At 35.7% G+C, this 24,820-nt stretch overlaps 1 protein-coding gene across 1 annotated transcript in view; it reads right to left on the reverse strand.

The window, feature by feature from the left end:
• Nucleotides 1–24,820, reverse strand: part of LOC136031519 (filamin-A-like) — a gene marked incomplete in the record, with an annotated part of 349,909 nt that overhangs the window by 80,177 nt on the left and 244,912 nt on the right. Inside the window, 1 exon segment of the mRNA XM_065711189.1 lies at nucleotides 24,460–24,595. Coding sequence (XP_065567261.1) covers nucleotides 24,460–24,595 — 136 coding nt within the window.

The raw sequence follows: 24,820 nt of genomic DNA on the forward strand, positions 1-24,820 counted from the left end.
ACAGTTTCCAGGGGAATTGTCTAATGATTGTTTGTGGCACTTTTTTTGAACGATTGTACAACAGACAACAAGCTGCACAAAAATTCTGGTTCAATCCCACTCTTGTAGGGTCATAGTGTAAAAATGATTAAGATGGTAACATCCTGTTTCCTGGATTAATAATAGGTATTGCCAAAAGTTGCACATTTTGGCAATAGACTATTCCACAGATTCCTGATTTGATTGCTGTTTTAAAGAATCCTAAAAAGCTACGAAATTAAGTTGTTGAACACTTGATATAAATCCAACTGAAATGGGCAAACAAAATTTGGCTTATATAGTATGTCGGTTAAACTGAATGTTATTGAAAGAAATTTAGGCATTTTTTTTTTAAAGAATAATCGTCACGTCATTGAATTAGAAGCAGCATAACATTGATATCAAATTTTACAGCGCAACGAATTATAATTATGATGATTTATGATTATATATGATCGAATTAGGATCATTAAGGGTTATCGTGACTTTTGAAGGCATTCAGAATTTGAGGATATATCTCTGTCCAGATGGGATTACATGAGCCACTGCACATCCTCCGACGTCCTGAACAAATTTTCACATGTCAGGTGCCAGGTGTGGCGGAAAACCCCAGATCCTACTGCAAGACAATACAAGACTCCGACGGGGTAGGAAGAATTTTGTTGTTTTCTAATTCGCGACGCAAGGCACACTTAAATGTCTGATTTGCCATTAGTATTTTGCATAAGTCTATCACGAGGCTCGAGATGACTTTATAATCTTCTTTTAAAGGAGTTGTCACAAAATTTTTAGGGATAACGTCCCCAGGAAGATCATTCCAAATCCAAATGTAATGGCGAAATAAGCGGTTTCAGTTCAAGTGCTCTGTTCTTGGCGTGTCAAACTTAAGATAACTGGACTGAGCTATGTACTTTCTTATCTGTCTTGTCGGTTGTACAATGGGGAGCGGGCAGAATATGAGAATGATCAAGAGAAGGAAGTGAATTAACTTACTTGTAGAAAACAGCTATGACACTACATAAAACATTTCGCTAAAAGACCAGAGCGAATCATGGGGAACCACTGAACATACACTATTTAACGTTATTCTGGATCTTTCGAGGTGGTGCTACTAAGTTTTCGGAGCACCAGCATTCATCGGGCATTCATACTCGGCGATGGGTCTGATGCAAGACTTGTAAACAGGAATGATCGAGCTGTGGAGTACAAATCTTTTTTGGGACGATGAGTGGTCTACAGCTTTCTTGCAGAGATTCTTACACGACCAAGGTGGGGTTTTCCAAGAGGTATCATGCAGAACTGGATTCCGAAGAGACACAGCTCGTCGACTCTCATTATGGCAAGCTCGTCGACTCTTGTTATGGCTCCACTCAGCAACATGAAGTTGGGGTGTATGCCTGGCAGTTTCAATCGAGAGAACAGCAGATCTTTTGTTTGGTGGATTAAAATTGACCGTCCATACATGAGAACACTTTCCAGTTCCAAAAAGATCCGTGTGCATGGGCAGGTAGGCTAAGATTAGGCCATCGTGTTTTGAGATGGCTACGTTGTCGTAGTGTCGTCAACAAAGTGATGCAAAAGGCTTGCAAGTTAGTGTCCTATATAATTTATGCAGAGAATTAAAAGTGTAGGTCCCTACGCGTAATCGTAAGATACTACCCTGGGGTATGCCTAATTGGATATTCGCGCAAAGTGAAACCGTCAAAACAACTCTCAGGGAACGATCAGAAAGAAAGTTCTTGATCACTTTTAACAGACGTCTGCGGACACAATACAAGCAAACTTTCTTTAGTAAGTGACTATGACATACCCTGTCGAAATCTTCAGTGATGTCTAATGAAAGTAATCTGATGGCGTATCTTTCTGTTATAAGTTTTGTCCACTACTAGAGCTGGACCACTAGGTAGTCAAGCGTTGAACCTTTCCAGCGAAATTCATATTGGGATTCGCCTAAAAGGTCATTTACTCCCATGTATGATTGATCCAAGTGTACGATTGGAAACACTTTCCTAAACTATTCCAATGCAGGAGAGTAGGCTAAAAGTCCTATTGGAGCCTACGCGTATGGAGTTGCCATCTGGTTTAGGTATAGAAATAACATGGCGGATATTCATGTGTGCGGAAAGGATACAGCACAAAAACACAGTCGAAAAAGAGATGGCGAAAATCCAGCTAATTTAGCACCGCAGAACTTCAAGACAATATTAGGTATGCTGTCCGTGGATGTGGTCGCATCAACGCAATTTAAAATGCAAAGAACTTTAGGGGTGGTATAGTTTACACAATCAAGGACAGGTATCGGTTTGGTTAAGAAACCGAGACATTTTTTCACCGTCGTTTAGATTTGAAAATTCGGCAAACAGCTTTGCAAAAGCTTCGGTTTTTGTCGGTGCCTCTTGCCCGATAGTCCTGTCATTAACTTTTAGGGAAGGAATTAAAATTCTCATAGACAACGCTAAAGCTTCTTTGACGATCTCTGCCCGGGATTGCCGAATCTTGCGAACTTTGTCTTTACTTGCTTTCATGAAATCAAATCTGTCCTATTTGCTCTCTGAGAGTAGCCGTTGCTTGTGCGCCTTTTGGACGCTATTAAATAAAAAAAAACAATTTTTTCCAACTGGAAGTAAGGAGCGACATTAAAACTTAAAAGGAACAGAAATTACTCCGTATATAAATGGGTTGTCCCCTCCGCAATCCCTCGCTCTTTACGCTAAAGCTTTTAATTGTTTTAAAAAGTAGAATTGTGGCAAAAAGTCAAACTTTAGCGTAAAGGGCGAGGGATTGCGGAGGGGACAACCCATTTCATATACGGAGTAATTTCTGTTCGTTTTAAGTTTTAATGTCGCTCCTTACTTTCAGCTAAAAAAATTAGTTTTTTTTTATTTAATTTCTGAACGTTTTTGAGTTAATGCATGTTTGGTTTTGGCTCTCCGCACATAAATTATTAAAATGAAATTTGTATATTAATTCTTTTTTTGGCTAAATGGCTTTCTCTTAGTTTTGATCAGACGATTTTGAGAAATAAGGGGTGGAGAAGACGGCCCAGTTGCCCTCCAATTTTTCGGTTACTTAAAAAGGCAACTAGAACTTTTAATTTTTAATGAACGTTTTTATTAGTAAAAAATATACGTAACTTAAGAATTAACTTACGTAACAAATTTTCATAACCTTATATTTCTATTATGTATACGAGGGGGTTTGTACCCTCGTTAATACCTCGCTCTTTTCACTAAATCGTAAGTTTTGTCCCAATTCTTTAAGAATGACCTCTGAATCAGAAAGGCCGTAGAATAAATAGTTGAAATTACTAAAAATACTTTAGCATAAAGAGCAAGGTATTTATCTCCTCCTAAATACCTCGCTCTTTATGCTAAAGTATTTTTAGAACCCCTCATATGCGTAATAATCTCTGTTCGTTTTAAGTTTCAATGCTACTTCTTCCTTTCATTTCAAAAAACCTTTTCATGTTTATTTTTCATTGTTTTCTTATAGTAATGCTAGAGAATCCTGCACCCATGTCATTGAATTTTTCTTCCCCCATGACAGATTCCTCCAAGGAAAGATCCTCCAACATAGCCCACCCCCCTCAGCCCCACCCCCCAAAAAAATAAAATCCCCCTAAAAACGTCTGTACACTTCCCAATAACCATTACTATATGTAAACACTGGTCAAAGTTTGTAACTTGCAGCCCCTCCCCCAGGGACTGTGGGTGTGTAAGTCATCCCCAAAGACATAGTTATTATGGTTTTCGACTATGCTGAACAAAATTGCTATCTCGAAATTTTGATCCGTTGACTTTGGGAAAAAATGAGCGTGGGAGGGGGCCTAGATGCCCTCCAATTTTTTTGGTCACTTAAAAAGGGCACTAGAACTTTTCATTTCCGTTAGAATGAGCTCTCTTGCGACATTCTAGGACCACTTGGTCGATACGATGACCCCTGGGGAAAAGAAAAAAAACAAAAAAAAAAACAAACAAACAAATAAACACGCACCCGTGATTTGTCTTCTGGCAAAAAATACAAAATTCCACATTTTTGTAGGTAGGAGCTTGAAACTTCTACAGTAGGGTTCTCTGATACGCTGAATCTGATGGTGTCATTTTCGTTAAGATCCTACCACTTTTAGGGGGTGTTTCCCCCTATTTTCCTAAATAAGGCAAATTTTCTCAGGCTCGTAACTTTTGATAGGTAAGACTAAACTTGATGAAACTTATATATTTAAAATCAGCATTAAAATGCGATTCTTTTGATGTAGCTATTGATACCAAAGTTCAATTTTTTATAGTTTTGGTTACTATTGAGCAGGGTCGCTCCTTACTACAGTTCGTTACCACGAACTGTTTGATTAAATAAAAAAAAAACAATTTTTTCCACCTGGAAGTAAGGAGCGACATTAAAACTTAAAAGGAACAGAAATTATTCCATATATGAAAGGGGTTGTCTCCTCCTAAACGTCCCACTCTTTACGCTAAAATTTGACTCTTTGTCACAACTCTACTTTTTAAAACAATAAAGAACATTACCGTAAAGAGCGAGGCGTTGAGGAGGAGACAACCCCTTTCATATACGGAACAATTAATGTTCGTTTTAAGTTTTAATGTCGCTTCTTACTTGCAGTTAGAAAAAATTGCTGTTTTTCTTAGTTAATTTCTGAAGGTTTTAAATTAATGCATGTTTTGATTTTGGCTCACCGCACATGAATAATTAAAACAAAATTTGCATATTATTTTTTGTTGGCTAAATGACTCATATTTTTGTTCGGACGATTTTGATAAAAAAGTAGTGGGGTAAGAGGCCTTGTTGCCCGCCGAATTTTGGTAACTTAAAAAGGCAACTAGAACTTTTGAAATTTCTTTAACATTTTTAATAGTAATAAATATACGTAAATTACAAATTAACTTACGTAACGTACTTCTATATTTAAATATTTTTATTAAATACATGAGGGGGTTTGACCCCTCGTTTATACCTTCCTCTCTACACTAAAGCTTAAATTTTGTCCCAATTCTTTAAGAATGACACCAGAATCACAAAGGCCGTAAAATAAATAGTTGAAATTACTAAAAGTACTTTAGCGTAAAGAGCGAGGTATTTAGGAGATTTACCCCTCACATCCGTAATATTTTCTTTTCGTTTTAAGTTTTAATGCTGCTCCTTACTTTCAGTTGAAAAGCTTTTTCATATTTATTTTTTCATTTTTTTAAAAATAATGCAAGAAAATCCTGCGCCCCCTTCAAGGAATTTCTCTTCCTCCATGAAAAATTTCTCCAAGTAATGATCCTTCCATTTAGCTCCCTCCCCTTAACCCCCCTTCAACCAAAAAAATCCCTCTGAAACGTCTGTACACTCCCAATAACCATTACTGTATGTTAACACTGGTCAAAGTTTGTAATTTGCAGCCCCTCCCCTGGGAACTCTGGGGGAGTAAGTCGTCCCCAAAGACATCTTATTATGTTTTTCGACTATGCTTAACAAAATGGCTATCTCAAAATTTTTATCGGTTGACTTTGGTGAAAAAAATGAGCGTGTGAGGAGGCCTAGGTGCCCTCCAATATTTTGGTCACTTAAAAAGGGCATTAGAACTTTTCATTTCCGTTAGAATGAGCCCTCTTGCAACATTCTAGGACCAATGGGTTGATAGGATCACCCCTGGGAAAAAAACAAACAAACTAACAACCCGTGATCGGTCTTCTGGCAAAAAATTTCGCATTTTCGTCGATAGGAGCTTGAAATTTCTACAGTGGGGTTCTCTGACACGCTGAATGCGATGGTGTGATTGTCGTTAATATTCTATGACTTTTAGGGGGTGTTTACCCTATTTTCCAAAATAAGGCACATTTTCTCAGGCTCGTACATTTTGATAGGTAAGATCAAATTTTATGAAACTTATATATTTAAAATCATCATAAAAATCTGATTCTTTTAATGTATCTATTAGTATCAAACTTCCGTTTTATAGACTTTCGTTTGCTATTGAGCCGAGTCGCTCCTTACTACAGTTGGTAGTAAAGTAAATACTTCTTGGGAGGGAGTAAGGATTTAAGCACTGAACAGAGTGGATTAGTATGCTCAGCTCTGTTGATCTTAGGCTGGACGGTTCTGCGATGAGTTGCCAGTAATTAAGTTTTTTAATGTTCTAAAATGTAGAGTTAAGAGAAAGAGTCAAACTTTAGCGTAAAGAGCGAGGCGTTGAGGAGGAAAAGCCCCTTTGATATACAGACTAATTTCTGTTCGTTTTAAGTTTTAATGTCGCTCCTTACTTTCATTTAAAAAAAACTTGTTTTTTTTGTTTAATATGAACCAAAAACGAAAAAGAACCATTATAGTTTCATCTCTAATTGTTCTAAGCTTTTTAAACTGAAATAAAGGCATTGGGAAGTCAGGATATATTCTATAACTATGCAAGGATCGCCATGACATGGTTTCCTTCAATGTGAGGATAAAGACAAAATCACCATAATTACCAGGAAATATCAGAGAGGTGTTCTTTCATGAATAGTCCATGTTTTCCTTTTTAGTTTCAACACATTTCTTTTTCCGCGATAACAGTGAACGTTTCTCTTTTAGTGCATTGCAGGTAAATTTTTATTCCCAAAAGTAGTTTTCAATATTCTTATTTTACTCATTTAGGTATCACCGATTTCAAAGATTTTACAAAGACTAGCAAAATCTAACGAAGGGTTAACATGTCTATATAAATAGAATCAAGGAATATTATGGATAAAAAACTAATATTAATTAATGTAGTTAATTATATAGTTAAAATGTCTATAAATAGGGTTAAGAAAATATGAACAAAAGTTGTTATTAACTGATTCATGAGTTCATGTCGCAAATGAGAAAGTTTACAAAATTACAGTACAATAGGACTACGGGAAGTGGGTTTTCCAAGCAGTTGAAAAAAGATGGACAATCAGCAAGTTTGTAATGTGTCGGCTTGATTGAATAAAGAGAGTCACGAGCTTGACATGACTTCAGTAGCAAACAACTATCAAGATTGCAATCTAAATTGTCAATAAAACTAAATTGTTAGACATTTTTAGTTTGGAGCAATTAGTTCAGTAAATATTTGATATTGTTCAGTGGCGGATGGCCCAGACCCTGGACCCCCCAAGATTTTTCTGGTTCCCTCAATCCTTGTTTTTTCCCCGTTTTTTCACTCTCCTTCTTAAAATCAATTTGGGCAATTATTGGCACCCTTGTCATATTCCCCCCCCCCCGAAGTTTTTACTTATTGGCGCCCTTTTCACAATGGGCCTAAACAGATAGCAGATTTTTTTAATCCCAATCTAAATATGCAATATAAGTCCAACTGGAAAATTGCAATATAAATCATTAATTATCTAAAAGTGCAATTTACCTTCCAAATCCCGTCGGAGAAACGATTAGGCAAGAGATGCCAATGAATCTCAAAGCCATGATTTCAGCACAAAACAACTATTAAAATTATAATCTATAATTACCGTTAATATAAGACGGTAGTACATTTTAGTTTGAGCAGTAAAGTTCAATAAAATATTAGCTACCGCAAAGTAGATAAAAATATATTTAAAATTTGCAATCCAGCTATTTTCAATGTAAATTTGGAACTTGTAATCTAAAAAACAAAATAGAATTTAAAACTACAATCTACCTTCCGAATCCCGTCGGAAAAACGGTCGGGCCAAGGAGGCCAACGAATTCTAAAGCCATGATTTTCACTAGCTTCCTTAAAAGGAAATGTCGGCCCTATGTCAGGGCGAGGGACAAAAATCAACGTCCGAACAAAGCGTTCGTTGCGAGATGGCACTGGCATTCCAGCAAGAGATTCAAAGACTTTACACAAGTTTTCGACACAGAGAGACTAAACTAACTGATAGTAAGACCGGTCTATAGACAATTCTATAATCACTTTATTCCTTTTTAGTCTTTGAACAAGGTATATGAATATTTCATGAGGCAATTAATTGAGGCACCGCCTTAAGCAATAACACCATTTTTAGAAAGAAAAGAGTGTATAAACAATGAATCATTTGATACATTTTCTTGATACACCTATTCTATTAATGGATTTGAAAAAATAAAATCACACCTAATGTAATCTATACATGAAGTGTTCAGAGGTCATTAAACCAGGGCGACAAGAACAGGCCTTGAAAAAGAAGATTTATTGCTGTTTTCTATTTTAATATTGAATAATAAAACACATTTTTTCTAACCGAAAGTAAGGAGCAATATTAAAACTCAAAACGAACAGAAATTATTCTGTATACGAAAGGGTTGCCTCCTCCTACTCTATATCTTGCTCGGTACTTGTACGATAGACCCCCTACTACCCAAGTTGTTCATTCATTGACGCATTATAGAACCTTTTTTTTTAGTTTAATTAAGCTTAGTGTGAGACAAGACGTAGACAATTGACAGATTAGATGAAAAAATATATAGATTGGGCTGTATATTTGAACATTAGGGGTGGGGTAAAGCATTTGAACAGTGTGATGTTAGAAAATAATTCTACAACATAATATGCATAATAATTGTACCTAACACATTAATCACGCAGACCCGCTATACTTTAACCCCTCCATGTGCAAATATATAGCCCAAATGTTTTACTGAAGCATTATATTTTTATCTTAATTTGGTATATTTCATCAGGATTGAGCGTCAGAGAAACATATTAGAAGAATATTAGGCAGGGGGGGTATATCATACAAGTACCACTTGGCTCTTCATGCTTAATTTTTTAGCACTTTCAAAAAAACCCTCCTATTCTAATTAAACAACCCTTGTGTGTTTCAGGAGTCCTTCTTAAAAAATTGGGACAAACAGTCAAACTTTAGCTTAAAGAGCAATATATTGAGGAGAGGGGAACCCCTTCATATATGGAATAATTTCGTTCGTTTTGAGTTTTAATGTTGCTCCTTACTTTCAGTGGGAAAAACTTGCTTTATTGATTTAATTTCTGAGATTTTATGAAATAATGCCAGTAAATCTGGCTCACCATATATTAAACCCCCTCCCCCTTACGGGAAACTCTTCTGTGGAAAGTTCCTCCCACGAAGAATACACCCCCCCTAAAATTCCTTCCTGAAATATCCATCGTCGCTGAGAATTACCAACGTCGCCCTCCACCGTAAAATTTCTTGCAGATGATTCAGCCGGAAAAATTATCCTTAGTATATTTTCATTTGAAAAAAAAAACAAACTTTAAGCTCTAATTGTTTTTCAATCACTCCGTATATACCCCCTTCCATGAAAAATTTTCCCCATAAATCAGAACACACTGAACATTTTCCCTGGACGATTCCCCTGGAACATCTCCGCATGCAAAATTGAGTAGGCATAGAGAAAGTAAGACAAATAAAAATAATTTCATATAGGAACTCTGTCAAAACTCACCAGCGTAAAAATTCCCTGAACAGTTCACCACTGGAAATTTCGCACCCCGTAGAAAATTATCTTATGAAAACCCACCTCAAGCACAAGAACCACCCCCAAAAATATCTGTATACTTCCCAATAAGTAAACTAAATGTAAACAATGGACAAAAGACCTATCCCCAGGGAATTTGGGGGTCATTTTATCTCTAAAGGCATATTGTTGGAGCCTTTCAACCAAGCTGAACAAAATGGTTATCTCAAAATTTTGATCGAACGATTTTGGGGGACATGGGAACGGGGCTAGTTGCCCTCCAATCTTTTTGGTCACTTTAAAAGGGCACTGTAACTTTTAATTTCAGTTCAAATGAGCCCTCTCTCGATGCTATTCTCTCGATGCTATAGGACCATTGGTTCGGTACAATCACCCCTGGAAAAAAAGAAAAACAAATAAACTGGCATTCGTGATGTTTCTTCTGGAAAAAATTCAAAATACCACTTGTTTTGTAGATAAGGGCTTGAAACCTCTTCAGTAGGGTTTTCTGTTACGCTGAATCTGAAGGTGTGATTTTCAGGAAAATTCTTTTACTTTTAGGGGATATTTCCCCCCTTTTTTAAAATTCAGGCAAGTTATCTCAGTCTCTTAGCCTTTTAAGATATACACTAACCTTAATGAACCTTATATATTTGGAATCGGCATAATAATCCAATTCTCTCGTTATATCTACTGATGATAAAAATTTCTTTTTCAGAGTTTCGGTTACCATTGATCTGAGTTACTCCTTGCTTTGATTAAATAAAAAAATAAGTTTTTCAACTGAAAGTAAGGAGCGACATTAAAACTTAAAACGAACAGAAATAATTACGCATATGAGGTGAGTCACCCCTTCTCAATACCTCGCTCTTTACGCTAAAGTTTGACTTTCTATTTCAATCATTTAAGAATGACTCCTGAATTACAAACACTGCTTAATCCGAATAAACAGCTCTTATAAAAGTTCTAAAAAAACTTTAGCGTAAAGAGCAAGGTATTGAGAACGGAGCATACCCCCTCATATACGTAATAATTTCTGTTCGTTTTAAGTTTTAACGTTGCTCCTTATTTACAGTTGAAGAAACATGATTTTTTTTATATTTTTGATCTTTTTTAAATAATGCTGGGAATCTGGCTTCCCCTCCATGGAAAATTCCCTTCCCCCCCACAAAAAATTCATCCATGGAAAGATCCTATCAATTAGCCCTTCCACCAAAAAACACCCTGAAAAAAGTATGTATGTTTCCCAATTATCAATTCAATACATTAACAATGGACAAAGTTCATAGCTTGCAGCCCTTCCCCGGGGATTGAGGAGAGACAAGTCATCCTCAAAGACATAGTTATTAGATTTTTCGACTATGTTGAACAAAATGGTTATCTCAAAATTTTTATCAGGCAACTTTTGGGAAAAAATGAGGGTGGGATGGGGCTAGCCGCGCTCCAGTATTTTCGGTCACTTAAAAAGGACACTAGAACTTTTGATTTCCGATCAAATGAGCCCCCTCCCGATCTTTTAAGATCACTGGTTCGATGCGATCACCCCTGGAAAAAAACAATAAAAAAACACGCATCCGAGATCTTTCTTCTGGCCCAAAAAAGAAGCAAATTCAACATTTTTTATATATGTTATATATTATTTATAGTATATTTCTTTGGTATGGTGGATCTAATGGCGTGATATTCATTAAGATCACTTAATGTTTTTGGGGGTGTGTTTCCTTATTTGCAAAAATTGGCAAGTTTTCTCAGGCTCGTAACTTTTGATGAGTAACATCAAATTTGATGAATTTTACATATTTTGAATAAGCATCAAAATTTGATTCGTTTGATATATCTATTGTTATCAAGACTCTTAGAGTTTCTTACAGTTTCGGTTACTATTGAGCCGCATCGGTCCTTACTTTCAGTTCGTTACCACGAACTGCTTGAAAAGAAACATCATTCCAAGATTGATATTTCAGGGTGGGGGACAGATTCGAACGAGTACTCCAAACATAAGCACCTAACGAAAGTTTTTAAGTGCATTTTAAAATGGACTTATACACAAATGCCTACAGGAAAGTCATTTAGTTTAGGATGCAGGCACGTATGCAGGAATTTTTTGAGGTTGGGGGGGATGTAAATAAAATAGTTTTAGTAAGAGGTACCCACTGTTTAAGTCTAGTCTGTTCCTCAGATGTAAATAATATGATTTTCTACGCTGAAACACTAAATCCAAATTAATATGTTTATTGTTTTGGAACCCATCACATACTATTTCTGCTACCTATGCAATACGCAAATGCCTGAGTCTATAATACGGGCTTTGCATAAAGTCGTAATAACATAATATCCCAATGCTAAAAATGGTCATTGGTAAGGAAAAAGACAAATTACAGATAATGAGACCCAAGGAAAAAGCAAAAGGAAATTCAGCTGCGCCGTATGGTGTAGTTGTTGAATCTAAATTCAACTAGGTTTTTCACGTTAATGAATAAAAAAAATGTGATTTGACAGATTAGTAGACAGTTTTCTTCTGGCTTCGAAATTATATCTTTTGATATTTCTTTTTCTTAAGTAATGAAAAAAAATTGATTCTGCTGAGTTCCTACTGTTTCGGTAACTTCACAGCAACAAACTATAATCAATTCGAAGAAAGATCTTTTTTTTTATTGAAGATTCCCCGGCAAGTCTCTCACTTTACTAGAAACAATTTGTATCAAGAATTTCTTTCACATAGCATTGCATTTTCGGCATCAGCTATTAGATGAAAAGTTATTACTCTTTTTTTGGGTGGGGGGGGGATAACTAGAGCCTTAAAGGTGAACTTTCGAGCCAAATGGTTATAATATGACACCCTACAGACCAATATAAAGGGATGAGTTACCCTCGCCCCTTCGTTCATATTGAGGAATATATTTGGACTCAGAGTTCACTATGGGTTTAGATGGCGTGAAAGCTCCACTCCTACTCTGGAAATAGCAGTTTTTAAATATCAAAAGTGAGAGTTGAACATTTAAGAAAGGGGGAGGGGACTGAAAAGGGTGACACCTCCTTTATATATATGAAGAGCCTGCTGTATTATGGTAAGTATATACTTTAAAATGCCGTTATTCTCAAATCCTTATTAAACACGAATTCAAATTTGCCATTTAAAACGAGCGGTTGAGAGAACGGCAACTCAACACCGCTTGTTCGACTGAAGCTCAAGTTCTATAGAATATTAGTTTAAAAAAGACAAGTTTCCTAGATTAACCTTGCTAAAAATGTTGGGTTAACGACAGGGTATAAAATGGAGAATTTGCAAATTAATGGACATAAATTTGAAAGTTAATATATTTTAGTGACACTTCTTTGCTGAAGTTTCCAGGGATTTCCCTTGGCAAATGTAAAATATGCAAAGCAAGAATTATACCGCCTCTAGAACAACAAATATCGCTCAGAATCTATAGACCAAATTGAAATGCTTCGCCAAGGTCGACCAAGGTTATTGAATAAAATGCGGAAATTCTCCAAAATAAGTGGAGAGAGAGTTGATATTTGAGACAAAATGACAGAGTTAACAACTCCTTTAGAACGAATGAAAAAAAAAATAAAATAACTGTTACAGTTTTGAAAGAACGGCTTCAGAAAGGTTATGCGACAAGCAGAATTATCAAAAATATTTTTTAATATTTTATATTTTAGAAAGAACAAAGCTTGCGTGTTAAACATAGAGTAAGCCTCATAATAATGGAAATATGTTTTTTAAGAAGCTTATTCAATGTTTTTGATGTGCTAATCTTTATTCTTTTGATAAGTTACTCATTTTGTTTTGGCCTTGTTGCTCATTATTATTTTGTATGACACTTTTTTATGAATAAATGGCTCTAAAATAACAGCTTTTTATCGACGAGATTGGTACACAAACTCTTTGGAACAATAATACAAAGCCTTAGCCCCTTGATTTCAATCGAAGGTTTAAAAACAATGATGTTCAACCAAGCTTTGTGATCACATATTCCCCCTTATCACCACAACAAATTCTTCAACAACTTTCCTCGCGACCAACCAAGGGTCCATGAAGAAACATCAATAGAGGGGACAAGTGGCCCCCAGAGTTTTTTTCCATTCCCTAGGTTTTGAAAAACACCATATGTTGCATTTTCATTAAAAAATGCCCTATGATATTTTCATTGAACAAAATTACCCCCCCCCCCATTTAAAAATAGACCCCCCCCCCTGTATTTTTGTTAATTAACAATCACGGATTCCAGGTCTATATAGTGGCTTATCTCGTGCAACATGAAGAGGGTATTTTTTTTTCTCTGTCGAATAGAGGATAAAGATGAGACATCCAAGTTCAATTGCAGTTCCCCCTAGAAAGGAAACTGACCTTTGGTGATATTTTACAATATTTGTGTTATAATCATACCTTTGCTGAATTTGGATTGAAAAGGCTCTATAGATTTTGAAATTTAGATCTCAGATTTTCGAGAAAAATAGGAACTGCACTTCTAAAAACTAGAGTCAATGAAAAAGAGATTAAGACCCCAAAATTAACTAAAACTTTCTTTGTAAAATATTGTTTACAAACACATTCTAGGACTGACTTTTCAATGGCAATGACAATAAAAAAATATGTCTGATGGACATATATATAAATATATAAAATATATATAAAATATATAAATATATATAAATATATGATATAATATATAATATTTAATATTATATATTATAATATATAATATATAATATAATAATATATAATATTTATAAATATATAATATATATATATATATATATATATATATATATATATATATATATATATATATATATATAAATATGTCAAACTCAAACGACACGTAATGTATCAGCTACTTTCGTATCAGCAATTCATGATGAGGACTTCCAAATAACAAATACTATACGTAAACAATCGATAAATCATATAACTTAAAGACTTTTCCCCTGGGACTGGGGGGGGGGGGTTGTTATTAGCTGTTATTCATTAAGTTTAGTTTTTCTCATCAATGCCTACGAGCCTGAGAAAATTTATCTGATTTTCCAAAAGGATGGAAACACCCCATAAAAGTCAAAGAGACTTAATCAACATCACACCATCAGATTCTTAGGATCAGAGAGTTCTACCGTTGATGCTTCAAGCTCCTCTTTGCGAAAATGTGGATTTTTTTTTTGTCAGAAGAAAGATCACGGATGTGTGTTTATTTGTTGTTTTTCTCATTTTCACAGGAGTGATCGTATCGAAAAAATGATCCTAGAACATAGGGAGAGGACTTATTTGAACGGAAATTAAAAGTTCTAGTGCTCTTTTTAAGCTACCAAAAATTGGAGAGTAACTAGCATCCCTCCTCCACCCAGGATGCACAGGATGGTCCAATCCCCATTGCACATCCTAGATGAAGGGCCACAAAACGAAGATCAGCAAGGTTCTCTCATATTCTCCCGCCCTTTTCCCCCCAAAATCGTCCGATCAAAATTCTGAGATAGCCATTGTGCTCAGCATATTTGAAAAGTCCCAAAACTATGCCTTTGGTGATAACGACCACCCCCCGGACCGAGGGGATAGGTCTAAGTTATAAATTTGTCGATTGTTTACGTATAGTTAACAATAAACAAATTTACGTATATTAAATTACGTAAATTTACGTATGTTACGTAATTTGTCGATTGATACTTGTTATCCGAAAGCATACAGACATTTTCTGGGAGGGAGGACTTTGTGCTTGGGGTGGGTTTCCATGGGGATAATATTCTCTGTGGCGGCAAGTTTCTGGGTGTGAACTTTCTAGGGAAAAGTTTACACTACGGGAATTTGACAGAATTATTTTTATTTATCTTACTTTCTGTTCTACTAGATTGTGCATCAGGAGGTGTTCCGGGGGAAATTATCAGCATGTTTAGATTTCTGGGAAATAATTTCCAAGGGATTTCGCAGTGATTGGAAAAAACTACTAGAACTTAAAAGCTTTTTCAAATGAAATTATACTAGGGGTAATTTGTCAAGCGGAATCCTCTGCAAGATATTTTACGGAGAGAGAGAGAATGAAATTGTTCGGAGAGAGTTTTACGGGGGGGGGGGGGTATTTCATGTGGGAGGAACCCTATAGAGGATTTTGCCGTGAGGGGGTAGGAATTTTTCATTGCGGGTGAGCCAGATTGGCCGGCATAACACGGCATATAAGCGATCAGGACTTAAATAAAAAGACAAGTATTTTTTTTCAACTGGAAGTAAGGAGCAACATTAAACTTCAAAATGAACAGAAATTATGACACATAGGAAAGGATTGCTCCCCTCCTATATACTTTGCTCTATACGCTAAAGTTCTACTCTTTGTCCCAATTTTTAAGAACGACTCCTGAGACAAAAGAGCCGTTTAACTAGGAATAGGAAGCTTTTAAAAAAGTGCTAGAAACTTTAGCGAGAAGAATAAGGTATTGAGGAGGGGGCAAACTCTTCATATATACAATAATTTCTGTTCGTTTTGAGTTTTGATGTCGCTCCTTCACTCCTTAGCATATTTTTATTTGAAGAGAGTTTCTCCCGCAGAAAATTTCCCACGGAGAATTTATCCCGGTGATATATGCACATGGAGATTTTTTCCCGTGGGAAATCCCCTCACCACGTAAATATCCCTGGAGAATTCCAATTCCTCAGAAAATTTTCCCCAGACGATTCCCCCAAAGCATCTCCACATGCAAATGTGTCGCCAACGAGAAGGTAAGAAAAATAAACTTAAGATTAACCATTAAATGGTGAAGCCGGGGAGGCCATGGATCCTATTTTTCACAGAAAGCTTGAGGACCAAGAAAAACAATTTTTATAATTAATCAAAGAAAAAATTTCAAGCTTCATCAAAATTGACCTCTGGCTGAGTCAAAATGAATTCGTATGGCCATCTGTGGAATAATCTCTAATAATAATAAAAATATGAAAAAAAAACAAACAAAAAACAATGAAATTATACCTTCAATCGGTTCCTAGGACTACTAATGGCACCATTGTATTAAATAAGAGTCACCAATAAGAGCTGAGGGCTCACAAAACAAGAGCCATCACGACGCCGAGGAAGCCCCGAAACGACCTGACCTGCCATTGACAGTGTTATTTATACTATATTGAATTTTTGTCTGTCTTCTTTGATGCTGAGCATCCTTGTAAATGTCCCATTCAGATACATGATATTTTGGTACCAAATTAAAGCCGTTTTTTGGGGAGGGGATTTTCTTCTAGCAATAAAATAATTTAGATTTTTGTACAATTTAATTTTTTTGGGTATGTCCAAGCAGTTCTATGAATCTTGCAAATATCATGTATCAAGAGAGTTAGAGCGATTTGGTATTTATTTTTAGACCATTAAAAACTACAATTTGGAATCTTTTTAGACCACTACTTTTCATGAACATCCTGAAAGGGTCGAGAGAAAAAACTTTTTAAGACCAAAAGAAGCAATATCAGGCTATAAAGACTTTGGCTCCAGGCTGATTCCCACTGACAACCATAGTGTACACTATGCTAGGTCCGGATATGAGCCAAACAAGCTTAAAAATGACAAAGTCAATATTAAGTAGCACTGCAAAACAAGTCAAGCAAGGAAGAAAGAATCTGGCATATCTCACCAGAGAATAGGTTAGCAAATGAAGGGCAAGAACCTTCTGATACAGGGGAATGAACAATTCACAACAAAACGCTTACAGTTAATAGCTAAACTCCTAAGAAACAACTAGAAAATTATTCCTGAGTGCTGGAAACGGAATTGGAGACCTTGTGTTTGGAATGTTATTTTTCAAAGCAAAAAGAACTTAATATAAAGAACCAATGGGAGAGTGACTTCCAAATGCCATCGTCACATAAATAGCGTTCCATGACAGCAAAGAGCAAGGTTTAAATTGATTCTCCAACACCATGAAATTTTCTTGAAGTACCACCGAGTGCTGAACATTAGAAGGTCTAATGACACGTGAAAACGAGGTTAAAAAAAAACTTAAAAACTGAAAAATCTAGTATTAGAATTGGATTATTGATCATATGATCGACCAAAGAAGCAATTAACTTTTGTAAGCCCAATACTGAGCAAACAGTTTCGACAAATACGAAGATAAGTCTGCAAACCAAGATTAGAATATAGAAAAGCTACAGTGATGATAGAGGTCTGGTAAGGTTTTGAAACGTGGGCGCTTCGGAAGACGGAGGAGGATTTGTTAGATGGTTTCCAGAGGCATTGTCAACAGATAGTTTTGGGCACCCGTTTAATTGATCGAAATCCGACAATAAGCTGTACAGAAAATGTGGTTCTATCCCACTTTCCAGAGCTATAATGAGACAAAGGTTAAAAAGGCTAGGGCACGTTTCGCGAATGAAGGACGATAGAATGCCGAAGATCATTCTTTTCAACCATCGATCTAGGGCCCAGCGGTCGTCCTCGAATGGAGTGAGAAGCGGTCATAGGAAAGGATTTAAAGGAAATCTGAACTTATTGAGGGGGAGGTTAAAGGGGGAGATTTGAATAGATCGGGATGGAGGAGGAGCACGCGCAGTTATTTTCATCCGGGGCGGCTTGGTAGTGCAGTGAGTTAGTAATATAGTGGTAGCTGTAAACACTAAGGTCCAATTTATTTCCTAGAACCATGGGATGTTCTTAAAGTACCACCAAGTGGCGAATAGCGGCAGTGCTGATTAGTTAAAAAAGGGCTTCATAGAGAAGAAGTGAATGGTATTTCTACCATCGGGATGTATGCTACTGAACATATAACAGAGCAAAAATGCAGTGAAACTGAAGTAAGCTTAAAGTAGAGAAAAAATAAAGGATTAATTAAATTTTGAAGAACCATGGGATATTCTTGAAGGCCCATTAAGTGATGAATAGCCGCATAGCTGATTAGTAGAAACAAGGCTTCATAGATAAAAAGCGAGAGGCATTTCTGCCATATGGATGTATACTACTGAACGTATGATTGAGCAAAAAACGGAGTAAAATTTAAGTCAGCTTAAAGTAGAGCGAAAATAAACGATCAATTAAATTTTGAAGAATCATTGGATATTCTTGAATCAAACAGTTCTTGGTAACGAACTGTACTAAGGAGTGACCCGGCTCAATAGTAAACGAAACTCTAAAAACGGAATTTAGTCTTTATCATCAAAAGTTACGAGCCTGAGAAAATTTGCCTTATTTTGGAAAATAGGGGGAAACACCCCCTAAAAGTCATAGATTCTTAACGAAAATCACACCATCGCATTCGGCGCATCAGAGAACCTTATAGCAAAAATTTCAAGCTCCTATCTACAAAAATGTGGAATTTCGTATTTTTTGCCAGAAGACAAATCACGGGTGCATGTTTATTTTTTTTTTTTTCTTTTCCCCAGGGGTCATCGTATCGACCAAGTGGTCCTAGAATGTTGCAAGAGGGCTCATTCTAACGGAAATGAAAAGTTATAGTGCCCTTTTTAAGTGACCAAAAAATTGGAGGACACCTAAGCCCCCCCGACACTCATTTTTTCCCAAAGTCAACGGATCAAAATTTTGAGATAGCCATTTTGTTCCACATAGTCAAAAACCATAATAACTATGTCTTTGGGAATGACTTACTCCCCCACAATCTTGGGGAGGGGCTGCAAGTTACAAACTTTGACCAGTGTTTACATAAAGTAATGGTTATTGGGAAGTGTACAGACGTTTTCAGGGAGATTCTTTTGGTTTGGGGGGAGCAGGGTTGAAGGGAGGGGGCTATGTGGGAGGATCTTTCCTTGGAGGAATATTTCATGGGGGAAGAAAAATTCAATGAAAAGGCTGCAGGATTTTCTAGCATTACTATAAAAAAAATAATGAAAAAATAAACATGAAAACGTTTTCAGTTGAAAGTAAGGAATAGCATTGAATCTTAAAACGAACATAGATTATTACGCATATGGGGGGTTCTAAAAATACTTTAGCATAAAGAGCGAGGTATTTCGGAGGAGATAAATACCTCGCTCTTTATGCTAAAGTATTTTTAGTAATTTCAACTATTTATTCTACGGCCTTTCTGATTCAGGGGTCATTATTAAAGAATTGGGACAAAACTTACGATTTAGTGTAAAGAGCGAGGTATTAACGAGGGCACAAACCCTCTCGTATACACAATAAAAATATAAGAATATAAAAGTTTTTTTACGCAAGTTAATTCTTAAGTTACGTATATTTTTTACTAATAAAAACGTTCGTTAAAAATTAAAAGTTCTAGTTGCCTTTTTAAGTAATCGAAAAAATGGATGGCAACTAGGCCTCCTTCTCCACCTCTTATTTCTCAAAATCGTCTGATCAAAACTAAGAGAAAGCCATTTAGCCAAAAAAGAATTAATATACAAATTTCATTTTAATAATTTGTATGCGGAGAGCCAAAATCAAACATGCATTAATTCAAAAACCTTCAGAAATTAAATAAAAAAAACTAGTTTTTTTAACTGAAAGTAAGGAGCGACATTAAAACTTAAAACGAACAGAAATTACTCCGTATATGAAATGGGTTGTCCCCTCCGCAATCCCTCGCTGCCACAATTCTACTTTTTAAAACATTTAAAAGCTTTAGCGTAAAGAGCGAGGGATTGCGGAGGGGACAACCCATTTCATATACGGAGTAATTTCTGTTCGTTTTAAGTTTTAATGTCACTCCTTACTTTCAGTTAAAAAAACTAGTTTTTTTTTATTTAATCTCATCAAGTAGTGAATTGACAGTCTACTGATAAACTGAAACAAGGTCTTGTAATCAGGGGGATTTCTGCCATTGGGATGTGTGCTACTGAGAGTAGAAATAACCAAAAATGCAGTAAATTTTCTATTGCATTATAAGAAGAATTTCCCCGATAATTGTGGAAGATTAAACATGGGTCTGAGTACAGAAGATTTGTTTTACATAGCGTGCTCTTATTTCTTGATATAGGAATAATCTATATGGATTTGCAACTTAAATGAGGCCTTAAAAGCTAAAAAACAAAAAATTGCAACTTAAATGAGGCCTTAAAAGCTAAAAAAAAAAGGAGATGAGAAACAAAAGATAGACAGAGCGGGTATAGCTTGTTTGGACGCAACATATCTGCCCTTATGGGCTTTTCGTAGCTTGCTATTTTAACAATTATGTAATACCAGATTAGGGGACCCAGGGAGATACGCAAGCCAGAAGACAGAGAAAGAGGACTCCAAAAGTAGTTTAGTTTCCTTAGACTAGAACAACGACTTAGTTTAATCTTATTTTAATGCTCTGTTTAAATGTTTTAGTTTAAATTGTTTTAATGATTAGAACAATTAAAAACGATTAAACAATCGGAAAATTAACGATATAACTTTAAGAAATAGCAATTAAAAGTTATTTCTCAATGAAATATCAGTAAAAATTCAATGAAGTGAAACTATAAACTCACTTTACTACACTAAGCAATTCAGGGGATAAAAGATGGTAAAAACGCATTAAAGAATGTGTTCGTTTGTGAGAAGGTATTTAGATTTTATATATGAAATCCCCCCTTTATTTCTAGCCTATACTGTCTGCAAATTTAGGGGGTAGAGGAGGGTTACTTAAAGGGGAGAGGGGGTGTCAAAAATCCAGCTACACCCGTCCCACTTTCAAAATTGTTTGTTAGATCCAAACCCTGGGGCTCTAATTGAATATTACTATCACAATTGGAGGCAAAATTAAGATAATATTTTGGGTTCTTTATAAGTTTTGAGAGAAAAATTGAATATGTCGAACATAAATAAGCATCGTTGAAGAAAGAGGTATCTTAGATGATACTTAGCACATGCTTGAGGCCACGACGTGATTAATGGAATTAACAGAACCATAAGGTGAGCGGAGTCCTCCCTTCCTTTCAAACAAAGAGAGACAATTTTTATTTAAATTTTTACTGCCATTACTTTAGAAATTCACGATGTCAGGATGCAATTTTGTTAGCGATTTTCACCGATATACCTGCGCAATGGTTGTAAAAAAACAAACAAACAAATAATATAAGGCTTAAACGGCGAATTTACGGATTGAAGGTGCGTAACAGGCTTTCCAAGAGTAAAACGTAATGATCTTAATGAGCAGATGACCTCGAATTATGGATTTGAGGACAAACAACTTTTCAGGGATACTTTAAAATGGATTGACCTTGATAGATGGATAGCCGTGAATTTATGAAATTTAGGTTCGTAATGGGCTTCCCAAGGTATCTAAAAATCGATTGTCTTAACAGTCCGTTAATCGAATAAACTTGCAGAATACGAATACAAAGTACAGAACTCATGGTATTTCATGGATATCACATTTTTTATAGCTGATACAAGGCAAATGATTTTTAAGATTATTTAAATTAGCCTATCTATTCTTTGTGCTTAAAAGGAATCAATTTCAGTTTCAAAATTAGAGTTGGTTCTTAATAAACTTTCTAAGGATAACTTAAAATGGATTGTTTCAACAGCCCGTTAAACAGTAAAATTTTAAAAGAAAATAAGTAATCTTTTAAATAAGGCCACTACAGAATTCACGGCTACGAATTTTATTACAAAGATTGAACGTCTTATAGACTGATGCAGTCAAAATATTCTTCGTTTTGTATAATAAGACGAAGCTTTTGTTTTTAAACATTATTCTTTTTTTTTAAAAGATTTGCAGACGATGATACAATCCGAGCTAAATACCAGTTTGCACCAAAAACAGCTGCAAAAGTTGAAGCCTTTGCCGAAACAACTCTCTAATTTGTAGACTTAACATTTTCACTTTGTTCTCCCAAGAGCTAATTAATTCGGGATTTATCCCTGACAGAGAGAAGAAACTCGTTGAGGCATACACTTCACTCAGGAACAGGAAAGTTCCTGTTTCCTTGACTGAGGAATAATCACTGAGATCACCATTTATATCTCGGCTTCATTTTTATCTTTCGAGATCCCCCCCCCCTTCTCCATATTAATCGATTCAGCTCCTCTCCATCCTTCTTTCACTAATTAGAAAAAAAAAAAAATAAGAGCACACAATAAAGTCAATGGCGCTATCATGTTTCGGCACAATGTTTCGGCACTCCAAAGTCTTTTTTTAACGCCATGAAATTTCTAAAAGAATGCAGGCTTTCATCCAGGATAAACAAGGGGAACAACTAACAAAAGTAAACATTAAAATGACAGAGAGCACAAATAAGACAGCTACAGAAAAAAAAAGTAAAGGAAGAAATGGGGAGAATAGTAGTAAAATTTATAGAATAAAAAAACTTAAAAATATTGCTTTCAACAGGCTTAAACACGAAGAAAGATAGACAATTAACTACAGTAGCTGGAAAGATGGTGTTAAATTATGTTTAAGAATGTGACACATTCCTTTGATCTACTCCTCAACAAGGAGTCATCCAAGGATACCAACTACACGGAAAGCGGAATAAGATTTAAGATCCCCAGCTGTTAGCAGGTTGTCCACATATCAAGAACTACTCCGGACAGACAAATATACAAGGCGCGTGTCCGTACTAAATGAGCTAAAATTACTACTTGGAAAAAAATGAATTATTTTGGTTGTATTGGGGATGATGAAGAACTAGAGTCTTTTTTCTAGTCAATTTTAAGTTCTAAAAATTGAGGTGTTTTTTTCAAGCGAGAGTTCATAATAAACATTTATTTTACACTGCATCTTTTCTTCATATAGTATCTTTTCTCGATAGTCAAACAGTTTGTGGTAACGAGCTGTAAGTAAGGAGTGGCTCAGCTCAATAGTAACCGAAACTCTTAAACACAGAGTTTTGATAACAGTACATACATCAAAATAGTTTTTTTTTTTTTTTTTTACCTAGAATCCAAATATATAAAGTTCCTGGAATTCAATGCTACCCATCAAATTTTCCCAAATTTTGAAAAAAGAGGGAAATACCCCCGAAAAGTCAAGCGATCTTAATGAAAAACAAACAAACTGATTCAGCATATCAGAAAACCCTAGTGCATAGGTTTCAAGATCCTGTATACAAAAATTGTGAAATTCTGCATTTTTTGCAGGAAGAAAGATCACAGAAGCCTGTTTCTTTTTTTAATATGGGTGATCGAATCAGTTCAACGATCTTGGAAGATCGGGAGAGGGCTCATTCGAACAGCATTCTAAAGTTCTAGTGCTCTTTTTAAATGACCAAAAGGATTTGAGGGCAACTAGCCCCCCTCCCACACCCCTTTTCCCAAAGACATTAAATCAAAATATTGCGATACTTATTTGATTCAGCAAAGTTGAAAGGTTCAACAACTAAGCTTTTGGGAATGACTTGACACCAATGGTCCCTCGGAAAGAGACAGTAAGTTACACAATTTGCCCATTGCTCACTTATAGTATTTGCTACTGGGAAGTATATACAAATTCTTTGTTGGGAATTTTCTGCGCGGGGGGGGGGAGTTGACTTCTTGGCACGATTTAAGAAATAAAATAACAAGTTTTCTCACCCGAAGTAAGGAGCAATATTAGAACTTAGAACGAACAGGAATTATTCCGTATAGGAGGGGGGCTGCCCCTTCCTCATTCCTCACTCTTCATGCTAAAGCTTGGCTTTTTGTCACATTTCTTTAAGAAAAACTGTTCAAACTCGAAAGGACGTTGAATATGCATGAGAAGTTCTTTTTAAGAACCCTAAGAGTTTGGCATAAAGAGTAAGAGTTGAGGAAGGGGCCCAATAAGGGGCAGCCCCTCACATACATGGAATGATTCCTGTTTCGTTTTAATGCTGCTCCTTGCTTTCAATCGAAAAAAATGTTTTCTATTGTTTAATCTTTTAACAGATCCACTTCATATTACTTGTCTTGGCAATCTGACAAGATAAAAATGTCAGAAAACAATCAAAAAGACAGCAACTTAACATTGTATTATTATTCATGCATGAAGAGATGACAATGGACTATTTCGTTGTGGCTGGTTTGACCGTAGTGTGAATTACCTCCCTCCCCCCTATTCCACCTCTTTCTCTCTCTCTTGTTAGCCTTCTCTAACTGTTTCCCCTCTCAACGTTCTCATTCTCTGTCTCCCCCCATCTCTCTCTATATCTGTTGGATATTTTCAAAAGAGACATATCATGCATTTACTTACGGTGAAGGTATAAAAACCGTCGGGAATAGGCTGGCCACCGAATTTTATGCTTATGGTATATTCACCAGCGTCTTTTGTATTATAATAGATACTGAATGTTCCATCTCCATTGTCTTCAATGTCAATGTCAAGGTCACTGAAAATAAAAAAGGTAAAAATAGAGGATATTCAATCCCAGGTTCCTCATTTTTTTTTTTTTTTGGTTTTGACTTTTTTAGTTGTGTTTTTTTGTTTTTAGTTTTCATTTTTCATCTCTCTTTTTTTATTTTAGCTTCATTTTCTTAAGTACAAATTTCAAACTAGACTGCTTATTGAATAGAATTTTCATTCAATCTTCATTCATTATTGAATGAAGCTCATT

Source organism: Artemia franciscana, chromosome 9 (assembly GCF_032884065.1).
Source record: "Artemia franciscana chromosome 9, ASM3288406v1, whole genome shotgun sequence".
Classification (NCBI taxonomy): domain Eukaryota; kingdom Metazoa; phylum Arthropoda; class Branchiopoda; order Anostraca; family Artemiidae; genus Artemia; species Artemia franciscana.